Raw genomic sequence first — 21533 nt, 5'->3', positions numbered from 1 at the left:
GGTTTTCCGGTTCACCCATCAGCACCTTCCCAGCTCCCACAACAACCGACCCAGATGTCCACACCTCCTTCATCAGGATTCAGTGGGATTCGATTCTCACTCCCGGGAGATTATGATGGAACGGCTGCCGGGTGCCAGGGGTTCCTACTCCAGCTGGAGGTCTACCTGGCAGCTGTTCAGCCGGCCTCCTCAGGACGCGAGAGAGTGAGTACCCTCATATCTTGTTTGACTGGAAAAGCACTGGTCTGGGCCAACGCCATCTGGGGAAGAGAAGGCCCGAAGTTGGACAACTACAAAGATTTCACCCGCCGCTTCCGGGCGGTTTTCGATCATCCCCCTGAGGGGAGAGCGGCGGGCGAATGCTTGTTCCATTTAAGACAAGGGATGAGGAGCGCTCAAGAGTTCACTCTGAATTTTAGAACTCTGGCCGCCGGCACGGGATGGAATGAGTGGGCCCTGATCGACCACTACAGGTGTAGTTTACGCGAGGACGTTCGTAGGGAGTTAGCCTGCAGGGACACCACCCTTAACCTGGACCAGCTGGTGGACCTATCCATCCGGCTGGATAACCTGTTGGCATCCCGCGGACGTCCAGATCGGGGTCCGTCAGTTCCATCCCCCAGCACCTCTGATCCTACCCCGATGAAGCTGGGAGGTGCTGATATGAGGGGGACCGGAGGGGGGACCGTTCCCTGCACCAACTGTGGCCGCAGAGGACACACTGCTGGTCGGTGCTGGGGAGGTTTCCCAGGTAATTGAGGTGGCAGGTGGATCATCTCACTTAAATTGTATAAGCATATTGCTTGCGCAACCAGGGCTGGTAAAACCTTGGATCATTGCTATTCTAACTTCCGCGACGCATATAAGGCCCTCCCCCGCCCTCCTTTCGGAAAAGCTGACCACGACTCCATTTTGTTGCTCCCTGCCTACAGACAGAAGCTTGAACAATAAGCTCCCCCGCTGAGGCCTGTTCAACGCGGGTTGACCAATCTGATTCCACGCTCCAAGACTGCTTCCATCACGTGGACTGGGATATGTTTCGTATTGCGTCAAACAACAACATTGACGAATACACTGATTCGGTGAGCGGGTTCGTTAGAACGTGCGTTGAAGATGTCGTTCCCATAGCAACGATTAAAACATTCCCAAACCAGAAACCGTGGATTGATGGCTGCATTCGCGTGAAACTGAAAGCGCGAACCACTGCTTTTAATCAGGGCAAGGTGACTGGAAAAATGACTGAATACAAACAGTGTAGCTATTCCCTCCGCAAGGCAATCAAACAAGCTAAGCGTCAGTATAGAGACAAAGTAGAATCGCAATTCAACGGCTCAGACACAAGAGGTATGTGGCAGGGTCTACAGTCAATCGCGGATTACAAAAAGAAAACCAGGCCAGTCACGGACCAGGATGTCTTGCTCCCAGGCAGACTAAATAACTTTTTGCCCGCTTTGAGGACAATACAGTGCCACTGACACGGCCCGCAACCAAAACATGCAGACTCTCTTTCACTGCAGCCGAGGTGAGTAAAACATTTAAACGTGTTAACCCTCGCAAGGCTGCAGGCCCAGACGGCATCCCCAGCCGCGCCTTCAGAGCATGCGCAGACCAGCTGGCTGGTGTGTTTACGGACATATTCAATCAATCCTTATCCCAGCCTGCTGTTCCCACATGCTTCAAGAGGGCCACCATTGTTCTTGTTCCCAAGAAAGCTAAGGTAACTGAGCTAAACGACTACCGCCCCGTAGCACTCACTTCCTTCATCATGAAGTGCTTTGAGAGACTAGTCAAGGATCATATCACCTCCAGCCTACCTGACACCCTAGACCCACTCCAATTTGCTTACCGCCCAAATAGGTCCACAGACGACGCAATCTCAACCACACTGCACACTGCCCTAACCCATCGGGACAAGAGGAATACCTATGTGAGAATGCTGTTCATCGACTACAGCTCAGCATTTAACACCATAGTACCCTCCAAACTCGTCATCAAGCTTGAGACCCTGGGTCTCGACCCCGCCCTGTACAACTGGGTACTGGACTTCCTGACGGGCCGCCCCCAGGTGGTGAGGGTGGGTAACAACATCTCCACCCCGCTGATCCTCAACACTGGGGCCCCACAAGGGTGCGTTCTGAGTCCTCTCCTGTACTCCCTGTTCACCCACGACTGCGTGGCCACGCATGCCTCCAACTCAATCATCAAGTTTGCGGACGACACAACAGTGGTAGGCTTGATTACCAACAACGACGAGACGGCCTACCGGGAGGAGGTGAGGGCTCTCGGAGTGTGGTGTCAGGAAAATAACCTCACACTCAACGTCAACAAGACTAAGGAGATGATTGTGGACTTCAGGAAACAGCAGAGGGAACACCCCCCTATCCACATCGATGGGACAGTAGTGGAGAGGGTAGTAAGTTTTAAGTTCCTCGGTGTACACATCACAGACAAACTGAATTGGTCCACCCACACAGACAGCATTGTGAAGAAGGCGCAGCAGCGCCTCTTCAACCTGAGGAGGCTGAAGAAATTCGGCTTGTCACCAAAAGCACTCACAAACTTCTACAGATGCACAATCGAGAGTGTGTGGTCTGCACAACACATCACCGGGGGCAAACTACCTGCCCTCCAGGACACCTACACCACCCGATGTCACAGGAAGGCCATAAAGATCATCAAGGACAACAACCACCCGAGCCACTGCCTATTCACCCCGCTATCATCCAGAAGGCGAGGTCAGTACAGGTGCTTCAAAGCTGGGACCGAGAGCCTGAAAAACAGCTTCTATCTCAAGGCCATCAGACTGTTAAACAGCCACCACTAACATTGAGTGGCTGCTGCCAACACACTGACTCAACTCCAGCCACTTTAATAATGGGAATTGATGTAAAATATATCACTAACCACTTTAAACAATACTACTTAATATAATGTTTACATACCCTACATTATTCATCTCATATGTATACGTATATACTGTACTCTATATCATCTACTGCATCTTTATGTAATACATGTATCACCAGCCACTTTAAACTATGCCACTTTGTTTACATACTCATCTCATATGTATATACTGTACTCGATACCATCTACTGCATCTTGCCTATGCCGCTCTGTACCATCACTCATTCATATATCTTTATGTACATATTCTTTATCCCTTTACACTTGTGTGTATAAGGTAGTAGTTTTGGAATTGTTAGTTAGATTACTCGTTGGTTATTACTGCATTGTCGGAACTAGAAGCACAAGCATTTCGCTACACTCGCATTAACATCTGCTAACCATCTGTATGTGACAAATACATTTGACTTGATTTTGATGATTAGGCAGACACCTCACCCAGAGCTCCCTGTTGCACACATGTGGTTGTATATAGCATTTCCTGAGTTTTCCCAGCATTCTCAGCAGTGGTCAGCGGAGGCGGACAGGGCTTTTTGTCAACTGAAGGCTCTGTTTACCTCGGCTCCCATGCTGGCTCATCCTGATCCCTCCTTAGCGTTCATAGTTGAGGTGGATGCGTCCGAGTCTGGGATAGGGGCTGTGCTGTCTCAGTGCTCGGGTATGCCACTAACTATGTGCTCGGGTATGCTCGGGTATGCGAAACTATGATGTGGGGGACCGGGAGCTGTTGGCTGTTGTCAGAGCTCTGAAAGCGTGGAGACATTGGCTTGAGGGGGCTAAACACCTTTTCCTCATTTGGACTGACCACCGCAATCTGGAGTACATTCGGGCAGCTTGGAGACTGAACACTCGCCAGGCGAGGTGGGCCATGTTTTTCACCCGCTTTGTTTTCACTCTATCCTACAGACCAGGTTCCCAGAACGTTAAGGCAGACGCACTGTCCAGGATGTATGACACGGAGGAGCGGTCCGCGGATCCCACTCCCATAATTCCAGCTTCTTGCCTGGTGGCACCTGTGGTATGGGAGGTGGATGCGGACATCGAGCGGGCGTCACGTGCAGAGCCCACTCCCCCACAGTGTCCAGTTGGGCATCTGTACGTTCCGTTTGATGTCCGCGATTGTTTGATCTGTTGGGCCCACACGTCACCCTCCTCGGGTCATCCTGGCATCGGTCGGACAGTGCGCTGTCTTGCTGGGAAGTACTGGTGGCCCACTTTAGCTAAGGACGTGAGGGTGTGCGCACAGTGCAAGGCACCTAGACACCTGCCCAGAGGGAAATTACAGCCTCTTCCCGTTCCACAACGACCGTGGCCACACCTATCGGTGGATTTCGTGACGGATCTTCCCCCGTCACGGGGTAATACCACGATCCTAGTCGTTGTGGATCAGTTTTCTAAGTCCTGCCATCTCTTTCCTTTGCCCGGTCTCCCTACGGCTCTACAGACTGCGGAGGCCCTGTTCACCCACGTATTCCGGCACTACGGGATGCCTGAGGATATAGTTTCTGATCGGGGTCCCCAATTCACATCTAAAGTCTGGAGGGCATTAATGGAACCCCTGGGGGTCTCGGTTAGCCTCACCTCAGGTTTTCACCCCGAGAGTAACGGGCAGGTGGAGAGAGTAAACCAGGATGTGGGTAGGTTTCTGCGGTCCTATTGCCAGGACCGGCCGGGAGAGTGGTTTGTTTTCATCCCCTGGGTGGAGATGGCTCAAAACTCCCTTTGTCACTCTTCCACTAACCTATCCCCTTTCCAGTGTGTGCTAGGTTATCAGCCAGTCCTGGCACCTTGGCATCAAAGCCAGATCGAGGCTCCTGCGGTGGATGAATGGTTTCGGCACTCGGAGGTGACATGGGACGCTGCTCATGTGCGTCTGCAACTGGCCATCAGGCGGCAGAAGGCGAGCGCCACCGCAGTGAGGCGGGTCTGGCTCTCGACCCGAAACCTGCCCTTTCACCTGCCCTACTGGAAGCTGGGTCCGCGGTTTGTGGGGCCATTTAAAGTCCTGAGGAGATTGAACGATGTTTGTTATAGGTTACAACTCCCACCTGATTATAGTATTAACCCCTCGTTCCATGTGTCTCTCCTCGGCCGGTGGTGGCTGGTCCGCTCCAGCAGTCTGAGGTGCCCCCTCTGGACATTGAGGGGGCACCGGCATATAATGTGCGAGCCATCATGGACCCAAGATGTCGGGCGAGAGGCCTTCAGTACCCCGTGGAGTGGGAGGGGTACGGTCCGGAGAAGAGATGCTGGGTGCCGGTGGAGGACATCCTGGATCCATCATTACTGCAGGAATTTCACCGCCTCCATCCGGATCGCCCTGCGCCTCGTCCTCCGGGTCGTCCCCGAGGCCGATGAAATTCCTGCAGGGGGTACTGTCACGACTTCGGCCGAAGTTGGTCCCTCTCCTTCTTCGGGCTGCGTTCGGCATCACCGGCTTTCTAGACACCACCGATCCATGTTTCATTTTTGTTTTGTTTTGTTTTGTCTTGATCATACACACCTGGTTTCCATTCCTTTCCACTTACTTATTTTTGAGTAAAGGACACATGTATCGTTGTAGTGACTGGGAGTATTGATACACCATCCAAAGTGTAATTAATAAATTTACCATGCTCAAAGGGATACTCATTGTCTGCTTTTTGTTTTACCCTTTTACCAAAAGGTTCCCTTCTTTGCGAAGCATTGGAAAACCTCCCTGGTCTTTGTAGTGGAATCTGTGTTTGAAATTTACTGCTCGACCGAGGGACCTTACAGATAATTGTGTGTGGGCTACAGAGATGAGGTAGTCATTCAAAAATCATGTTAAACACTATTATTGTCCATGCAACTTATTATCTGAATTTTTAAGCACATTTTACTCCTGAACTTATTTAGGCTTGCTATAACAAAGGGGTTGAATACTTATTGACTCAAGATATTTCAGCTTTTAATTTGTAATTCATTTGTAAACATTTCGAAAACACAATTTCACTTTGACATTATGGAGTATTGTGTGCAGGCCAGTGACAAAAACATCTTAATTTAATTGATTGTATAACATAAATAATCAAGCACACTTAGTTCATATGTTTATGTAAGAAATACATAAATATTGTCTTATGAAATTGAAAATAGTGCCAATGAGATGTGTTTAATGTAAAGGTAAGCTAAACTTAACATGAAACCTAAATCTACTATACCCTAGTAAGATGCATTTAAACGGAGTTAGTTTGTATATAGTTTTGAGCATCTATAGACCATCAGCCAGGGGCTATAAATGGACAAAAGTTTAACATTACACATAACCATTAATTAATCCAGTGTATAACAGGTTCTGTCTCCTGTACATGCTGAAACAATCAGAAAGATCTCCTGCCTTTGTTGTGCTTTAATTGTGGTGTGTTTACAACTGACACACCAATATCTCTCTCACACACACGAGAGGTCACACGAGTATAGTTTTGGCAGATGCTCTACAGGAGCTGTTATCGTACCAGAGATAAACACAAACCGGTTTGGACTGGCTGAAGAAACACAGCCAGAAAAGCAACCCGTGTGTGTGTGTGTGTGTGTGTGTGTGAGAAAGAGAGAGAGAGAGAGAGAGAGAGAGAGAGAGAGAGAGAGAGAGAGAGAGAGAGAGAGAGAGAGAGAGAGAGAGAGAGAGAGAGAGAGAGAGAGAGAGAGAGAGAGAGAGAGAGAGAGAGAGAAGAGAGAGAAGAGAATAGAGGAACAAGTAGAAGTGTGTTTGTATGTCCTGACACAGATATTTGGAAGTCCTGGAATATGTTCTCAGGGCAGATCATGCTCTGGGCAATTTGCCTCTCACTGTAGCACAACTCACAGCCCCTCATCATAACTAATGACCCAGGGTGTGTGTGCACGTGTGTGTGTGGTGACCCGGGGCAGTGAGAATACTCCGGGAACAGTGAGCACATAAGAGAAAGACATCAATTAATTTTACTGTTAAATCGATAACAACCTCCCACATTGCACAGGAGATTACATATGTAACAATCCCACACAAGGGCACACACCCATACAAGCGCACACACACAAACACAGATGATGACTGCCACACACCTAAATGTAATTTGGCTTTTCTGTTTACCTGGTATTCCAGACATCTGGGCAGTGTGCCGGTCTGTCTGTGTCCAGGGCCAAAGTCTAGCTATCGCATGTTTCCATTGGCTAATTAGTTTCTACACCATGCAATCATACCGTGTGCTTTACTCACCTGATAACTGAAAAGAAGGTCATCATGGAGATGTAGACGCTGTTCTAAGTGCAGTTTTTTGCACTACTCCCTAATGATAAAGGTTAGGTTTCCATCTAGGTTAGCTGATCCTAGGTCTGTGTCCTATGCTGAGTTTGAAGCTTTTGCAGATACACAGAAAATCAACAAGTTTGTTAACGTTAGTGATAAGGTCAATGAAAGAACATGGGTGAAAAATCTGCAAGGCACAAGGGCACCTGTAAGTTGCTCTGGATAAGAGTGTCTGCTAAACGACCAAACATTTTTATACGCAGAACTCAAAGAAAGAAAGTTATTGCATTCAGAGTCGTTTGAATGTAGCCGATTGCTACTCAGAGGTCATTGAGAGAATAAACACACTGAGATAAAAGTGAAACGAAAGCTAAACATTCCTGATATGGTCTAGTAGTCTACTATGATTGTTACATAATTACTGCTACTGACCTTCTTCTGACACTACTACTACCACTACTACTACTACTACCACTACTACTGTTTCACTTATCATACACTGTGTCACAACTCCAGTGGGTCAGAAACTTACATACACTAAGTTGACTGTGCCTTTAAACAGCTTGGAAAATTCCATAAAATTATGTCATGGCTTTAGAAGCTTCTGATAAGTGAATTGACATCAATTGAGTCAATTGGAGATGTACCTGTGGATGTATTTCAAGACCTACCTTCAAACTCAGTGCCTCTTTGCTTGACATCACGGGAAAATCTAAATAAATCAGCCAAGACCTCAGAAATTTTTTTGCAGACCTCCACAGTTTCCAAACGCCTGAAGGTACCATGTTCATCTGTACAAACAATAGTATGCAAGTATAAACACCATGGGACCACACAGCCGTCATACCGCTCAGGAAGGAGATGCGTTCTGTCTCCTAGAGATGAACATACTTTGGTGCACAAAGTGCAAATCAATCCCAGAACAACAGCAAAGGACCTTGTGAAGATGCTGGAGGAAACAGGTGCAAAATTATCTACATCCACAGTAAAATGAGTCCTATATCGACATAACCTGAAAGGCCGCTCAGCAAGGAAGAAGCCACTGCTCCAAAACCGCCATATAAAAGCCAGACTACGGTTTGCAACTGCATATTGGGACAAAGATCGTACTTTTTGGAGAAATGTACTCTGGTCTGATGAAACAAAAATAGAACTGTTTGGTCTATTTGGCCTTAATGACCATCATTATGTTTGAAGGAAAAAGGGAGATGCTTGCAAGCTGAAGAACATCATCCCAACCGTGAAACACGGGGGTGGCAGCATCATGTTGTGGGGGTGCTTTGCTGCAGGAGGGACTGGTGCACTTCACAAAATAATTGGCATCATGAGGGAGACAGGGAATTTTTACTAGTATTAAATGTCAAGAATTGTGAAAAACTGAGTTTAAATGTATTTGGCGAAGGTGTATGTAAACTTCAGACTTCAACTGTACATGAAATGGGTAAAACAGTATGTAAACATTATTAAAGTGACCAGTGTTCCATGTCTATGTACATAGGGCAGCAACCTCTAAGGTGCAGGCTTGAGTAAATGGGTGGTAGCTGGCTAGTGATGGTGACTAAGTTCAGGGCAGGGTACTGGGTGGAGGCCGGCTAGTGATGGCTATTTAACAGTCTGATAGCCTTGAGATGGAAGCTGTTTTTCAGTCTCTCGGTCCCAGCTTTGATGCACCTGTACTGACCTCGCCTTCTGGATGATAGCGGGGTGAACAGGCAGTGGCTCGGGTCCTTGATGAACTTCTTGGTCTTCTTGCGACACCGGGTGCTGTAGAGGGCAGGCTGTGTGCCACCGGTGATGCGTTGGGCTGACAGCACCACCCTCTGGAGAGCCCTGCGGTTGCGGACTGTGCAGTTGCCGTACCAGGCGGTGATACAGCCCGACAGGATGCGCTCAAAGGTGCATCTGTAAAAGTTTGTGAGGGTCTTAGGGGCCATGCCGAGTTTCTTCAGCATCCGGAGGTGGAAGAGGCGCTGTTGCACCTTCTTCACCACACTGTTTGTGTGGGTGGACCATTTCAGATTGTCAGTGATATGTACATCGAGGAACTTGAAGCTTTTCACCTTCTCCACTGGGCGCCATCTATGTGGATGGGGGTGTGCTCCCTCTGCTGTCTCCTGAAGTCCACAATCAGCTCCTTCGTTTTGTTGACATTTAGGGAGAGGTTATTTTCCTGGCACCTTTCCGCTGGGGCCCTCACCTCCTCCCTGTATGCTGTCTCGTCGTCTGTAATCAGGCCTACCACTGTTGTGTCGTCTGCAAACTTGATGACTGAGTTGGAGGCGTGCGTGGACACGCAGTCATGGGTGAAAAGGGAGTACAGGAGGGGGCTGAGCCTGCACCCCTGTGGGGCCCCAGTGTTGAGGATCAGCGTAGCGGAGGGGTTGTTGCCTAACTTTACCACGTTGGGGTGGCTCGTCAGGAAGTCCAGGACCCAGTTGCACAGGGCGGGGTTCAGACCGAGGGCCCCAAGCTTAATGATGAGCTTGGAGGGTACTATGGTGTTGAAGGCTGTGCTGTAGTCAGAACAGCATTCTTACATAGGTATTCCTCTTGTCCAGGTGGGATAGGGCAGTGTGCAGTGCGATGGCGATTGCATAATCAGCGGATCTGTTGGGGCGATATACAAATTGTAGTGAGTCTAGGGTGTCGGGTAAGGTAGAAGTGATATGACATGATCCTCAACTACCCTCTCAAAGCACTTCATGATGGCAGAAGTGATAGCTACGGGGCGATAGTCATTTAGTTCAGTTACCTTCGCTTACTTGGGTACAGGAACAATGGTGGAGATCTTGAAGCAAGTGGGGACGGAAGACTGGGATAGGGAGAACCTTCCCATGCTCTGAGGACGTGGCTAGGGAATTGGCTAAAATAGGAAAGGAAACCACACAAACCACAGCTGGGTCACCTGCTACTGTCTTCCATTCCACTGGCATACTTTTTAATTAGCTGGATTAACAGTCTGGACAACCTCTCTCTCTCTCTCTCTCTCTCTTTTCTTTCTTTCTCCCTGTCTCTATCTCTTTCACTCTCTCTCTCTCTCTCTCTCTCTCCCACTCTCTCTGTCTCTCTCTCTATTCAGTTTATGTCACGTCTTCCGGCTCTTACTGACACCTACCCATGAGCCCCCTCTCTTTCCATTTATTGTAACCAGCGTCCTTAATCACTGAGCACCGACCGACCGACACTGGATGTCCATGGAAGTTGAAAAGTAGCTGAAATTTGGTCAGTTATCTGAAGCAATCATACACATCTAAATATGGACAGCACATTTTAGAACAGTACAGTAAAGAAAAGTAGAGATCCGTACAATACAGTACATTACAGTAAAGAAAAATAGAGTATACTGTAGGTCAGCACATTACTGTACAGAAGAGTTGAGTTTATTACAATACGATACAGTACAGTATGGTAGAGCACACTAGAGTTAAGTACAGTATAATGTACTGTATTGTATTTTACTGTACTGAACTTTGCTGTGTCCAAACAAGGGAAACATAAACAAATAATACACAACATGCAAAAAAGGTTATTGCATTATTCTACCTTTGTGTACCTATTCAGGATACATCACAGTGAATACATCACATATCCATAATTATGCATTTCGGTGTAGTACAGATCAGGGAGCATTGACCACTACTACTACATACTGCTCCCCACTTTCATATATTTAAACATATTGTAATTACATGGCTCTGCTATAATATCAACATTTAATTATATTTCTAACTAGAAAGTACAAATTCTCAGGTAAATGGGCATGTGGTGGTACACATTATTTTGCTAATGAAAAAGAAGTCTGATCCTGATTACCTGATTACCTGATTTCACAGGAGTCATCTGTCATCTGTTGTCTTGATAATGTAGGCAGGCTGACCAGTCCTCCTGCTTCACTTGGGTCTGAGAGTGAGGATTTTCCATCACTGGTCTCTACATTTCTCTTGTCAACAGACATACAGCGCCTTATACTGGGCAGAGAGTGCAGCAGGCACAACAGGACATTTCTTCATGTAGGAAAATGCGCAGCAACTCTAGATTTCATCTGACAAATCAGAAGCGATTTTGTAGCCGAGCACTGATCCAGCAACCAATGGGAAACAGCGAAACAGGCGCGGATTAACGGATTTGTTACAAGGTGCTTTGTTGTTATTTTAGTAGCTGCCTTCAAACGACCAGCTGTACACGTTTAGGGCTACAACTTGAAGGATGAGTCTGTCTTTAAGGTATCTAGTTTACAATTGTAGCAAAGTGTTTAAATGACTAACGTTACCTAGCAAGAACTGTGAAACAAACTGGCACTAGCCAGCTTCCTTGTTGCAAGTTGGTTAGCTCAGCTACTGTAGCTAGGTATCTAGCGAGGTAGATATGGTTGATGGTAGGCAATTGTTGTATTAGCTAGTTAGGCCATAGATAATTAACTAGCTATCTACTGTCCAAAGTTAACCATCTGTGTCAGTAAGTTAAATCTTAGAAACTGTCTATAAAGTGTGTCTGTAGCCAACATCGGTGTTCGAATACCCGTACTAACATACTGCATACTACACACTATTAGTTAATTTTAGTATACTGTAAACGCACGGTTTCCTTTCAGTTGGGCGTACTAGCTCTTCGCCCGTCTACCGGAAGTTGGTGCTGTTGCTATGCAACCTCTTGCTAGCTAGTTAGCGTAACAAATTACTAGTTAGACATTTTATGACTTCTGGTGTGTTCTTAAATTCAATCTGGAGTGCCAGAGTGCGCCCTTAAGTTCAGTGCTTGTCCGCTTGTAAATTCTGAGCGTTTCGCTCTCGGAGCTCGGGCTTTGAGCGTTCTGACCTTACAAAGGCAGTAAAGCTAACGCTGGCTAGCTACTTCGAGACAAATGAGACTACTCTGACCATTTTACAAGCCCTATTAGAGCTGGATAGGCTGTTGTCATGTTATCCAGAGTGTTGGTGACTGTAACTGCTGCTGGCAACAATTGAATTAAACTTTTTTCTCAGAAGAGTGCTCTAAATCGGAGTAGGTAGCCAGAGCGAATTTACGAAATCACCAGAATTCCATTGAGAACGCACTATTATACCACTTAGCTGAGAATGGCGGGAATAATCATTTCAATAAACGTTGGGTAGTTAGTTAGCCTATAGTTAATATACTGGACGTTTGATGTATAAGTAGCCAACTAACGTTAGGACCGGTACAAACTGTTGTAATCATATGGAGTTCGTAAGGACATTGTAGCTAACAAATTGTCAGCCAACCTAAATTGTAAGGTAACTTATTTGAAAAGCCATTACTTTATTACATTTAACATGTCATAGTTAAAGCAATGATTTTGAATCCGCTCTCGTTGTACTTCAGGGCATATTTTACAACATTTTTATTTTCCTCAAATCTGGACATGTGAAGCCACGCCCATTTCCTGAAAAATTGCATTATGGTCCCTAAAGTACAGAAATAGTGTCCTCTGCGTGTATACTTCATATTTTGATGAATTTAGTATGCTTCTGGGAACTTCTGGCATACTAACTATATCCATACCAATAAGCATACTATATACTCAATTCACGTCACAAATAGTACGGTTAGTGCTGTTAGTATGAGTATTCGAACACAGCCTACTTCAGAGACGTAAGCTATGTGAGAATAGCAATTGCATGCTCCTCGTGTCCTCTTGCCTCTTTCTCAAAACCCATTGGATGAGAAAGTCAGAGGTCCCGCCCCTCTGACTTTCTCTTCAAATGGGTTTTGAGAAGGAGATGAGGACACGAGGAGTATGCAATTGAGAAAAGGTCTTGGTGTTTAATTTGACACCACCTGACAATGATGTTCAGGACTGAGCTGGCAGTGGATAAAACCAAGCGGAAGAAGCGGAGAGAACTGACTGAGGAACAGAAGCGTGAAATCAAAGAGGCTTTTGAGCTGTTTGACACAGACAAAGACAAAGAGATAGACTACCACGAACTCAAGGTAAACTTCTACCTACAATTACCTTATCATGACTAGGATTATGTTGTCCCCTTTTGCTGTCTAATCTTCACTCATACTCTGCCATATCTTTCTTTCAATTCTCTCACTTTCTCACTCACAGGTGGCAATGAGAGCTATGGGTTTTGAGGTGAAGAAAGTAGATATACTGAAGATACTAAAAGATTACGACAGAGAGGGGAATGGCAAAATAACATTTGATGACTTTAATGAAGTTGGTATGTTTCCTGCTTTGTTAGCGTATGTGGAACCCTGTACAGTATGTGTTATGGCTGCTCTTCACGCGTGTGTGCGTGTAACCATGTGTCTGTTTACCCATGTGCGTGTGTCTCAGTGACAGACCGTATCCTGGAGAGGGACCCAAAGGAGGAGATCCTGAAGGCCTTTAAGCTGTTTGATGATGACGACTCCGGGAAGATCAGCCTGAGGAACCTGAGACGTGTGGCCAGAGAGCTAGGAGAGAACATCACAGATGAGGAACTACGCAGCATGATCGACGAGTTCGATACAGACGGAGACGGAGAGAGTGAGCACACACACAAATGCGTAGAGCAGACACTCACACATTCAAAGTGGGAATAACCACCAACTAAAAATGTCATACTGACTTTCAACGTACAAAACAAAGTTTTCTCTCTCTCTCTCCCAGTCAACCAGGAGGATTTTGTATCCATAATGACTGGAGACTCCTGATTGAAGGGCTGCTGCTCTGGGGGCTTGGCTAGGAGGCTGAGGCTATAGATTCACTGTGGGATGGATAGGTCCCCCAGGTCACTGAGGGACTGCTAAATAGCTTACCTTGTCTCCCTTTATCTACACCGACCGACCAGAACTGACCAGGGGAAGTAGGAGTAGGTAAGGACGCCACTAGAGTACTGCGATTCAAAATCTCTCCCAAATAGCACTGCTGTCGCTCCTGTTCTGTTCTTTGTTGAAACATCTTGTGTGTGTTTACAATATGTCTGGTGCAAATACAACCAAATATTGTATGTTCTTTTCTTTTAGTAGAGTTTCTTTTCAAAATTTGAATAGATGCACTTGCTGCACTGTGTATCCATACCGTACAGAAAACTGTACAGATTACATAACAGGTCATGTCTCTGAGACATTCCTTGTAAACTTCAACGTCTTCAATAGTATTTCTGGATGGCGGTTTTAAATACAAACTGGCTTCACCGACCACATTTTGTAGTTTAGTAGACTATTTTTATTTAATTCTTACTTTTTCTTTTTAATGTTATTTATTTTACATAATAAACACAATTGACTGACTTCTGCTCTTGGATCGGTATGTACGGTGTGGAGCCTCTTGACAAAATGGGTATAGTTTTATTAGTTTGGGTTTTATTTATTTTTGTATTTTATTTTTATTTTTTAATTCAGTTTATTTTCAGACTTGATTTACTAGTTTTTATTCAGTTTTAGTTTTAAAAACATTTTGTTTTTAGTGTTCTAACAATGTGATGGGTCAATAATTGAACACATTTAGGGTGTGTTGTATGGTTTTCAGCTTTTAACACATTAATTGCAAGAACTGACCCATGTGTCTGAGTAATCATTACACATAAATTGTGTTGTTCAACCGCATATGTTCTAAGAGTGTAGAGACAGAAAGTAGCCTATGCATGGGAGGCTAGGAGCCATGTAGGGAGGCTAGGAGCCACGCATTTTCTGTATCATGCATGCAATTTGAGGTCAAAGTGTGCTGGTAGAAAAAAACAACCCTAAAATATGCAAACGGCTTCTAGTTCAAGGCACATTTAGGTGATGGGACGAAGCCTTACAAAAGGTGAAGTTGATCCTCGTTGATGGAGGAGCTGATTACGTTTTTGTATATGACAGTAAAACATTCTTATGATGACTACCATTTGTTGGCACCTTCAATTCTTTGACATTTTCTCATAAGTACAGTAATACTCACGTTTGGATACACCTACTCATTCAAGGGTTTTTATTTTTACTATTTTCTACATTGTAGAATAATAGTGAAGACATCAGTACTATAAAATAACACACGTGGAAACTTGTAGTTTGAGATTTTTCAAAATAGCCACCCTTTGCCTTGATGACTGCTTTACACACTCTTGGCCTTCTATCAACCAGCTTCAAGGTAGTCCCCTAGAATGCATTTCAATTAAAAGGTGTGCCTTAATCAGTTGTGATAAGGTAGGGGTGGTATACAGAAGATAGCCCTATTCGGTAAAATACTAGGTCCATATTATGGTAAGAACAGCTCAAATAAGCAAAGGGAATTGACAGTCCATCATTACTTTTAAGGCATCGAGGTCAGTCAATCTGGAAAATGTCAAGAACTTTCAAGTTTCTTCAAGTGCAGTCGCAAAAACCATAGAGGTATGATGACAACTGGCTCTGACGGGCCCAGAGTTCCTCTGTGGAGATGTGAGAACCTTACAGAAGGAAACGTATCTCTGTAGCACTCCACCAATCAGGCTTTTATGATAAAGTGGCCAGACGGAAGCCACTCCTCCGTAAAAGGCATGACAGCCTGCTTGGAGTTTGCCAAAAGGCAGCTAAAGGACTCTCAGACCATGAGAAACAAGATTCTCTGGTCTGATGAAACCAAGATTGAACTCTTTGGCCTGAATGCCAATCTTCACGTCTGGCGAAAACCTGTCACCATCCCTACGGTGAGGCATGGTGGTGGCAGCATCATGCCGTGGAGAGATTGAGGGACTAGTCAGGATCAAGGAAAATATGAACGGAGCAAAGTACAGAGATCCTTGATGAAAACCTGCTCCAGAGAGCTTAGGACCTCAGACTGGGGCGACGGTTCACCTTCCAAATGGACAACGACCCTGTCTTGTTTCGCACACTTTGTACAAAATAATAAAATGTAGTACTACAGGATATTTCTTAACTTAGCTCTTTATTAGTTAGCTATAACTGGCATGTTCACATATCGCCAACCAGGATCAAACTGCCCATGACCTAACCATTTGGGTGGTCTTAACCAATCATAGCACAGTATGATATGGCGGTAAAATGCATCCAATTACAATTCAGTATGTTTACACATGAATATTACATCCCCCTTCTTTCAAAACGAAAGAAAAATGTCTACATATTCTAAGCGTTTCATTTGAATACATGCTCTGTAGTTTGAACTCAAGGTAGGTACCCATTTATATTGCATACTACACCAACTGAATCAACATAGACTCTGAAACAATAATCCAACATACTGTTACTTTTCAAACAAGGGATTCTCAGCAACTCAGCTTTCACTGTAGAAATAACATCTTAACATAAAAAAAAAATACAATACCAAAGCATTTCAAGTGAACTTTCAATAACAAGTTTATAGTCAAACTCTTTTAGGGCAGCGATCCGCCTACACCCTTTGACATTTCACAGGTCTAAGACAGCTCTGGGCTTGACCTCTCTTCCTGACCTTGTGCAATATGATGCTGAGCATGCTTCTGTGTCAGTCAACAGTTCTTGTGGTGTTGCAGGTAAGTATGGTGTATGTTGTGCTGTGTGTGTGTTTAGTCCATCACGTTCTCTTTCAGGGGAACAGTTCATCTCATCAGTGTGTTGTTCTTTTGTGTTCAGTAGGTGACGACGATTGCGGCGGTACACCGCTCCTTCTGCGGTGCGGACGTGATATGAACGCTCAGTGTCAGCTGGCTGGATGACGACTGCTGGCTTCCAGAGGCCATGCTCCTGGATTCTAACTGACTCTCCATCGATCAGTGGTGGCAGTGATCTAGCTGACCTGTCGTTGTATCGCTTTTGTTGTTGTTGTCGTCTCTGTGCACGTTTTCCATGCATTTCCTTGTAGCTGACGACCTCAGGTTGCAGCTGCTGGTTGGTGCTGGGAAGGATTGAGCGATGTCTGCGGCTCATCAACAGCTGGGCTGGTAATTTGAAGTTGTCAACTGGAGTGTTGCGGTATGCAAGGAGACTGAGGTAGGGGTCTCTCTTGTCTGCTTTTGCTTTATGCATGAGAGATTTAGCAATCTGCACAGATTGTTCAGCAAGTCCATTACTTTGAGGGTAATGTGGGCTTGTGGTGACGTGTTAAACTCCCATGCTTTTGTGAAGGTTTCAAACTCATTTGATTTGTAACAAGGCCCTTTGTCAGATATTAAAGTCTCTACAATGCCATGCCTGGCAAAGGCTGCTTTCAGCTTGTGTATCACAGCTGCAGATGTGGTGCTGTGAAGCTTGTTGAGTTCGAAGTATCTGCTGTAGTAGTCCACTGTTACGATGTAGTCCTCGTTGTTCCAGGTAAACAGATCGGTTGCCACAACCTGCCAGAGTCGGTCTGGGATACAGTGAGGTAACATTGGCTCTTTGGTGTTTGAGGGGCGTCGTTCAAGACATATGGCGCATTTACCAACAATGTCCTCTTTGTTTGCACATTCCAGGCCAAAACAAAATGTCCCGTGCTCTCTGTTTGCACTTTTCCATGCCCGTGTGTCCAGCATGGACCTTTGTCAAAATCTCTTCTCTGAGACTGGTAGGAATAATGATTTTCTTTCCTTTGAAAATTATTCCGTTGATCTGTGATAGTTCATCACGATGGTTACAGAATTCTGAGACGCTCTGAGGGCATTTTCTCCTCTCCTCAGGCCATCCATCCTGTATGACTTTCCTCAGCTTTGCGAGTTGTGAGTCATTTTCTGTTTCTGCTTGGATCTCCTTCAGTTTTTTGTCACAAACTGGTAAATTGCTGTACACAGTGTGCACGTACATGCCTACACTGAGGCTGCTGTCCTTATAGGTAAGAAACTTCCTGGAGAGTGTGTCTGCGACAGGGATGTCTTTGCCTGGACAGTGAGTGATTGTGAAGTCGTATTTTTGTAGTTGAAGGATCATTCTCTGTAGCCTTGGCGGGGCTGCGGCAAGTCGTTTCCTCATAATTGACTCAAGGGGCTTGTGGTCGGATTCCACAATGACTTGTCGTCCATATATGTACTGATGGAAACGTTTACATCCAAACAGAATGGCGTAGAGCTCCTTTTCGATTTGCGTAGTTGATTTTACAGTCTGTGAGATTTGGAAGCGTAGCCGATGGGCTTTCCTTCTTGCAGTAGCACTGCACCTAGTCCATACTTCGACGCATCCACTTGGAGTCTGAGCTCTTTGTCTGGGTCGTAGTAGGCAAGGATTGGTCCTGGTTCTCTCGTGATCAAGTCTTTCACATTCTGGAAAGTAATGTCGTGTTGCTTGTCCCAGAGAAACTCACTGGACTGCTTTAGCAGTTGACGCAGGGGTGCATTAGCATTGGAGAGGCTGGGTGCAAACTTGGCTGAGTAGTTGACCATGCCAAGCACTGTTTCCAGCTCTGCACGGTTCTTTGGTGGCCCCATTTCTTTTATGGCTGAGATCTTCTGTGGATCTGGCTTGATTCCATTCGCTGTGAGAAGATGTCCGAAGTAGCTGACCTCTGTAGCGCTGACTGTGCTCTTCTCGGGGTTGAGCCGGACTCCTCTCTCGCGGGATCTTTGCAGCATCGCACGGAGGTTTCGGTCGTGCTCCTCTTTGGTTCGACCATAGACAAGGATGTCGTCCACAATGGCCACAACTCCGTCGAGGCCTTCGTACATTTCGTCGATCTTTCGCTGAAACTCGTCTTGGGCTGAGATAATCCCAATAGGCAGGGGGTGGAACCTGTAGCGTCCGAACGGTGTGTTGAATGTTGTGATCTTAGATTACTCTTCTGTGAGCTTGATAGCCCAGTAGCCTGATCTAGCGTCCATGGCACGGAAGTAGTGTGCTCCCGCTAGCTTGTGTGTGATGCCATCTAGCATTGGTAAAGGGTAATGGGGGCGTTTGATAGCCTTGTTCAAGTCTCTTGGGTTGAGACATACTCGGAGCTTGCCTGTGCGTGGTTTCTCCACCACCACTAACGCGTTTACCCAGTCAGTCGGTTCTGTAACCTTGGTGACTATGTCAGATTGCTCCATGCTCTCCAACTCTTTCTTCAGACGGGCACGGAGAGCAAGGGGAATCTTTCTCGGTGGGTAGACCACAGGGGTTGCGTCTGGGTCAAGGTGAATGGTACATTTTCCTGGGAATAATCCTATTCCTGTAAAAACATCAGCAAACTCCTCCAGTACATTGTCTGTCTCTACTGGTACTGTCACTGATTAAACTAGCTTGATGAGGTCCATTTCTAAACATGCTTTAAGACCTAGCACTGCAGGTGCTCTAGTGTCAACAACCTAAAAGTCCAACATCATGTCACTTTCCTTGCATTTGAAAGTGCATGTGCCTTTTACTGGGAGCTGTTCACCATAACCAGTCAGTCTGCATGTGGTGGGCTGTAGCTGGCACTCAGATTTCAAGCTGTGGTACTTATTCAGAGGAATAATGTTTACTTGTGCACCTGTGTCTAGTTTGAACTTTAGCTTTGTGCCTTGTGTTCCTATGTCAATGTCAGCAAAGGCTTGCTCTGTCTCTGATATTTGACTTTTCTGTGTCACTGAATCAAACAGTTCATCAGCGTTTGACTCTTTGATTGACATTTCATCTTCACTCACTGTGTGTACTGTTTTTCTACAGCAAGCTCTGCACACTTTTGTAAAGTGATTCCATTTTCCACATTTAGTACATTGTTTGCCTTTAGCTGGGCAATTTCCTTGTTCGCCATGCATTTTGTATCCACATGTTTTGAGTCTGTCGCTCTGTTTTTGAGTTATGTCTCTCTCCGTTCTAAAACGTGTGCTTTGATGTCTACCTGACTGCGTACACTGCTTGCACACGTGATGTGCTCGTGCTGCTGCGTGAAATGGTTTTCATCTGAGCCTGTGCTAGTTCGTGAGATCTGGCTATGTCGATAGCTTTATCCAGCGTTACCTCAGACCCAACATTCATAAGTTTCTCTCTCACTCGCGGTGAGTGTATTCCAAATACAATACGGTCCCTGACCATCTCATCCTTGTTTGCATAATCACAGTCTTTCACAAGCAGATGCAGCTCTGTCACAAACTGTTCAAAAGACTCGCTAGCTCCCTGTACTTTCTCATGGAATTTGTACCTAGCGAAAATCGTATTGGTCTTCGGCACAACATATGCTTCAAAACAATCGTAGTTTGTTTTCAGTACCTTTGATTCAGCCTCGGTAAGTGTCCATGTGTTGTAAATATCTCTCCCTTTTTCACCGATCCAGAACATTAGCTCCACATGTGGTTTGTACTTATGCCATACATCGGGTAAGTTTGTAGACTCCCAGTCCATTTGAGGTGAAGGAACTCCAGAAAAATCCATATTTTAAGACCTTTTACTCTGACACCATGTCTTGTTTTGCACAAAATAATAAAATGCAGTACTAGAGGATATTTCTTAACTTAGCTCTTTATTAGTTAGCTATAACTGGCATGTTCACAGATCGCTAAACAGGATCAAACTGCCAATGACCTAACCATTTGGGTGGTCTTAACCAATCATAGCACAGTATGATATGGCGGTAAAATGCATCCAATTGCAATTCAGTATGTTTACATATATGAATATTACAGACCCTAAGCAAACAGCGAAGACAATGCAGGAGTGGCTTTAGGACAAGTCTCAATGACCTTGAGTAACTCAGCCAAAGCCCGGACTTGAACCCAATCGAACATCTCTGGAGAGACCTGAAAATAGCTGTGCAGCGACCCTCCCCATCCAACCTGACAGAGCATGAGAGGATCTGCAGAGAAGATTGGGAGAAACTCTCCAAATACAGGTGTGCCAAGCTTGTAGAGTCATACACAAGAAGACTCAAGGCTGTAAACGCTGCCAAAGATGCTTCAACAAAGTACTGAGTAAAGGATCTGAATACTTATGTAAATTTGATATTTCAGTGTTTGACATTTTTGCACATTTATAAAAAATCTAAATCTGTTTTGGCTTTGTAATTATATGGTAGTGTGTGTGTGTAGATTTGAGGGAAAAACAGAATTTAATCAATTTTAGAATAAGGCTGTAACGTAACTGGAAAAGCTCAAGGGGTCTGTTTACTTTCCGAATGCACTGTATATAAGTGAACTCTTTAAGCGTTACAAAACGTATATTCGATCAAATTAACCTCACGTAGCCAATAAGACATAAAAAAAAAATTGTATGATCAAATTCAACACAATCTATATATTTTGTACACCAAAAAATAAATTACGGGTCAACATCTAAATATTGCTCCAAGCATTGATCAAAGCTCAGAACACTATTATTGATCTGACTAAAACATATGCGAACGAGCGGAATCATGAACAGTGGCTTGTTATCCCCCGGATTTGTCTTTTGCAGCACATTCGGCCTACTCCGCCCTCTCGCGCCATAGGCCGAAGGCCTGAGACGAACTACTAGATGACATTAAACTGAGCCTACCTCAGCAGGAGCTAAAAATTCACTTGAGTAGGCTACCGAGAAAGACAGTGGTGAGGGCAGGCTGCAATGCATGCAGGAG

General features: G+C 45.3%; 1 protein-coding gene across 2 annotated transcripts; it reads left to right on the top strand.

Annotated features, from left to right (window-relative positions):
* The first annotated feature begins 11090 nt into the window (after nt 1-11090).
* cetn3 (centrin 3) lies at nt 11091-14391 on the top strand. 2 transcript variants are annotated; one of them, XM_021590629.3, is made up of 5 exons: nt 11091-11376; nt 12967-13102; nt 13224-13338; nt 13455-13646; nt 13770-14391. In XM_021590629.3, exons 1-5 carry the CDS (start codon nt 11360-11362, stop codon nt 13811-13813), a joined length of 504 nt encoding a protein of 167 aa, XP_021446304.2. In that variant the 5' UTR covers nt 11091-11359; the 3' UTR covers nt 13814-14391. The 2 variants fall into 2 exon arrangements, with proteins under 2 accessions (XP_021446304.2, XP_090083230.1); XM_090227104.1 differs by having other exon boundaries at nt 11233-11376; nt 13455-13671.
* The last annotated feature ends 7142 nt before the right edge of the window (nt 14392-21533 follow it).

Source organism: Oncorhynchus mykiss, chromosome 29, assembly GCF_057628025.1.
Source record: "Oncorhynchus mykiss isolate SJ-2025 chromosome 29, ASM5762802v1, whole genome shotgun sequence".
NCBI classification, from domain to species: Eukaryota; Metazoa; Chordata; class Actinopteri; order Salmoniformes; family Salmonidae; genus Oncorhynchus; species Oncorhynchus mykiss.
This window is presented reverse-complemented; position numbering and strand designations above follow the sequence as displayed.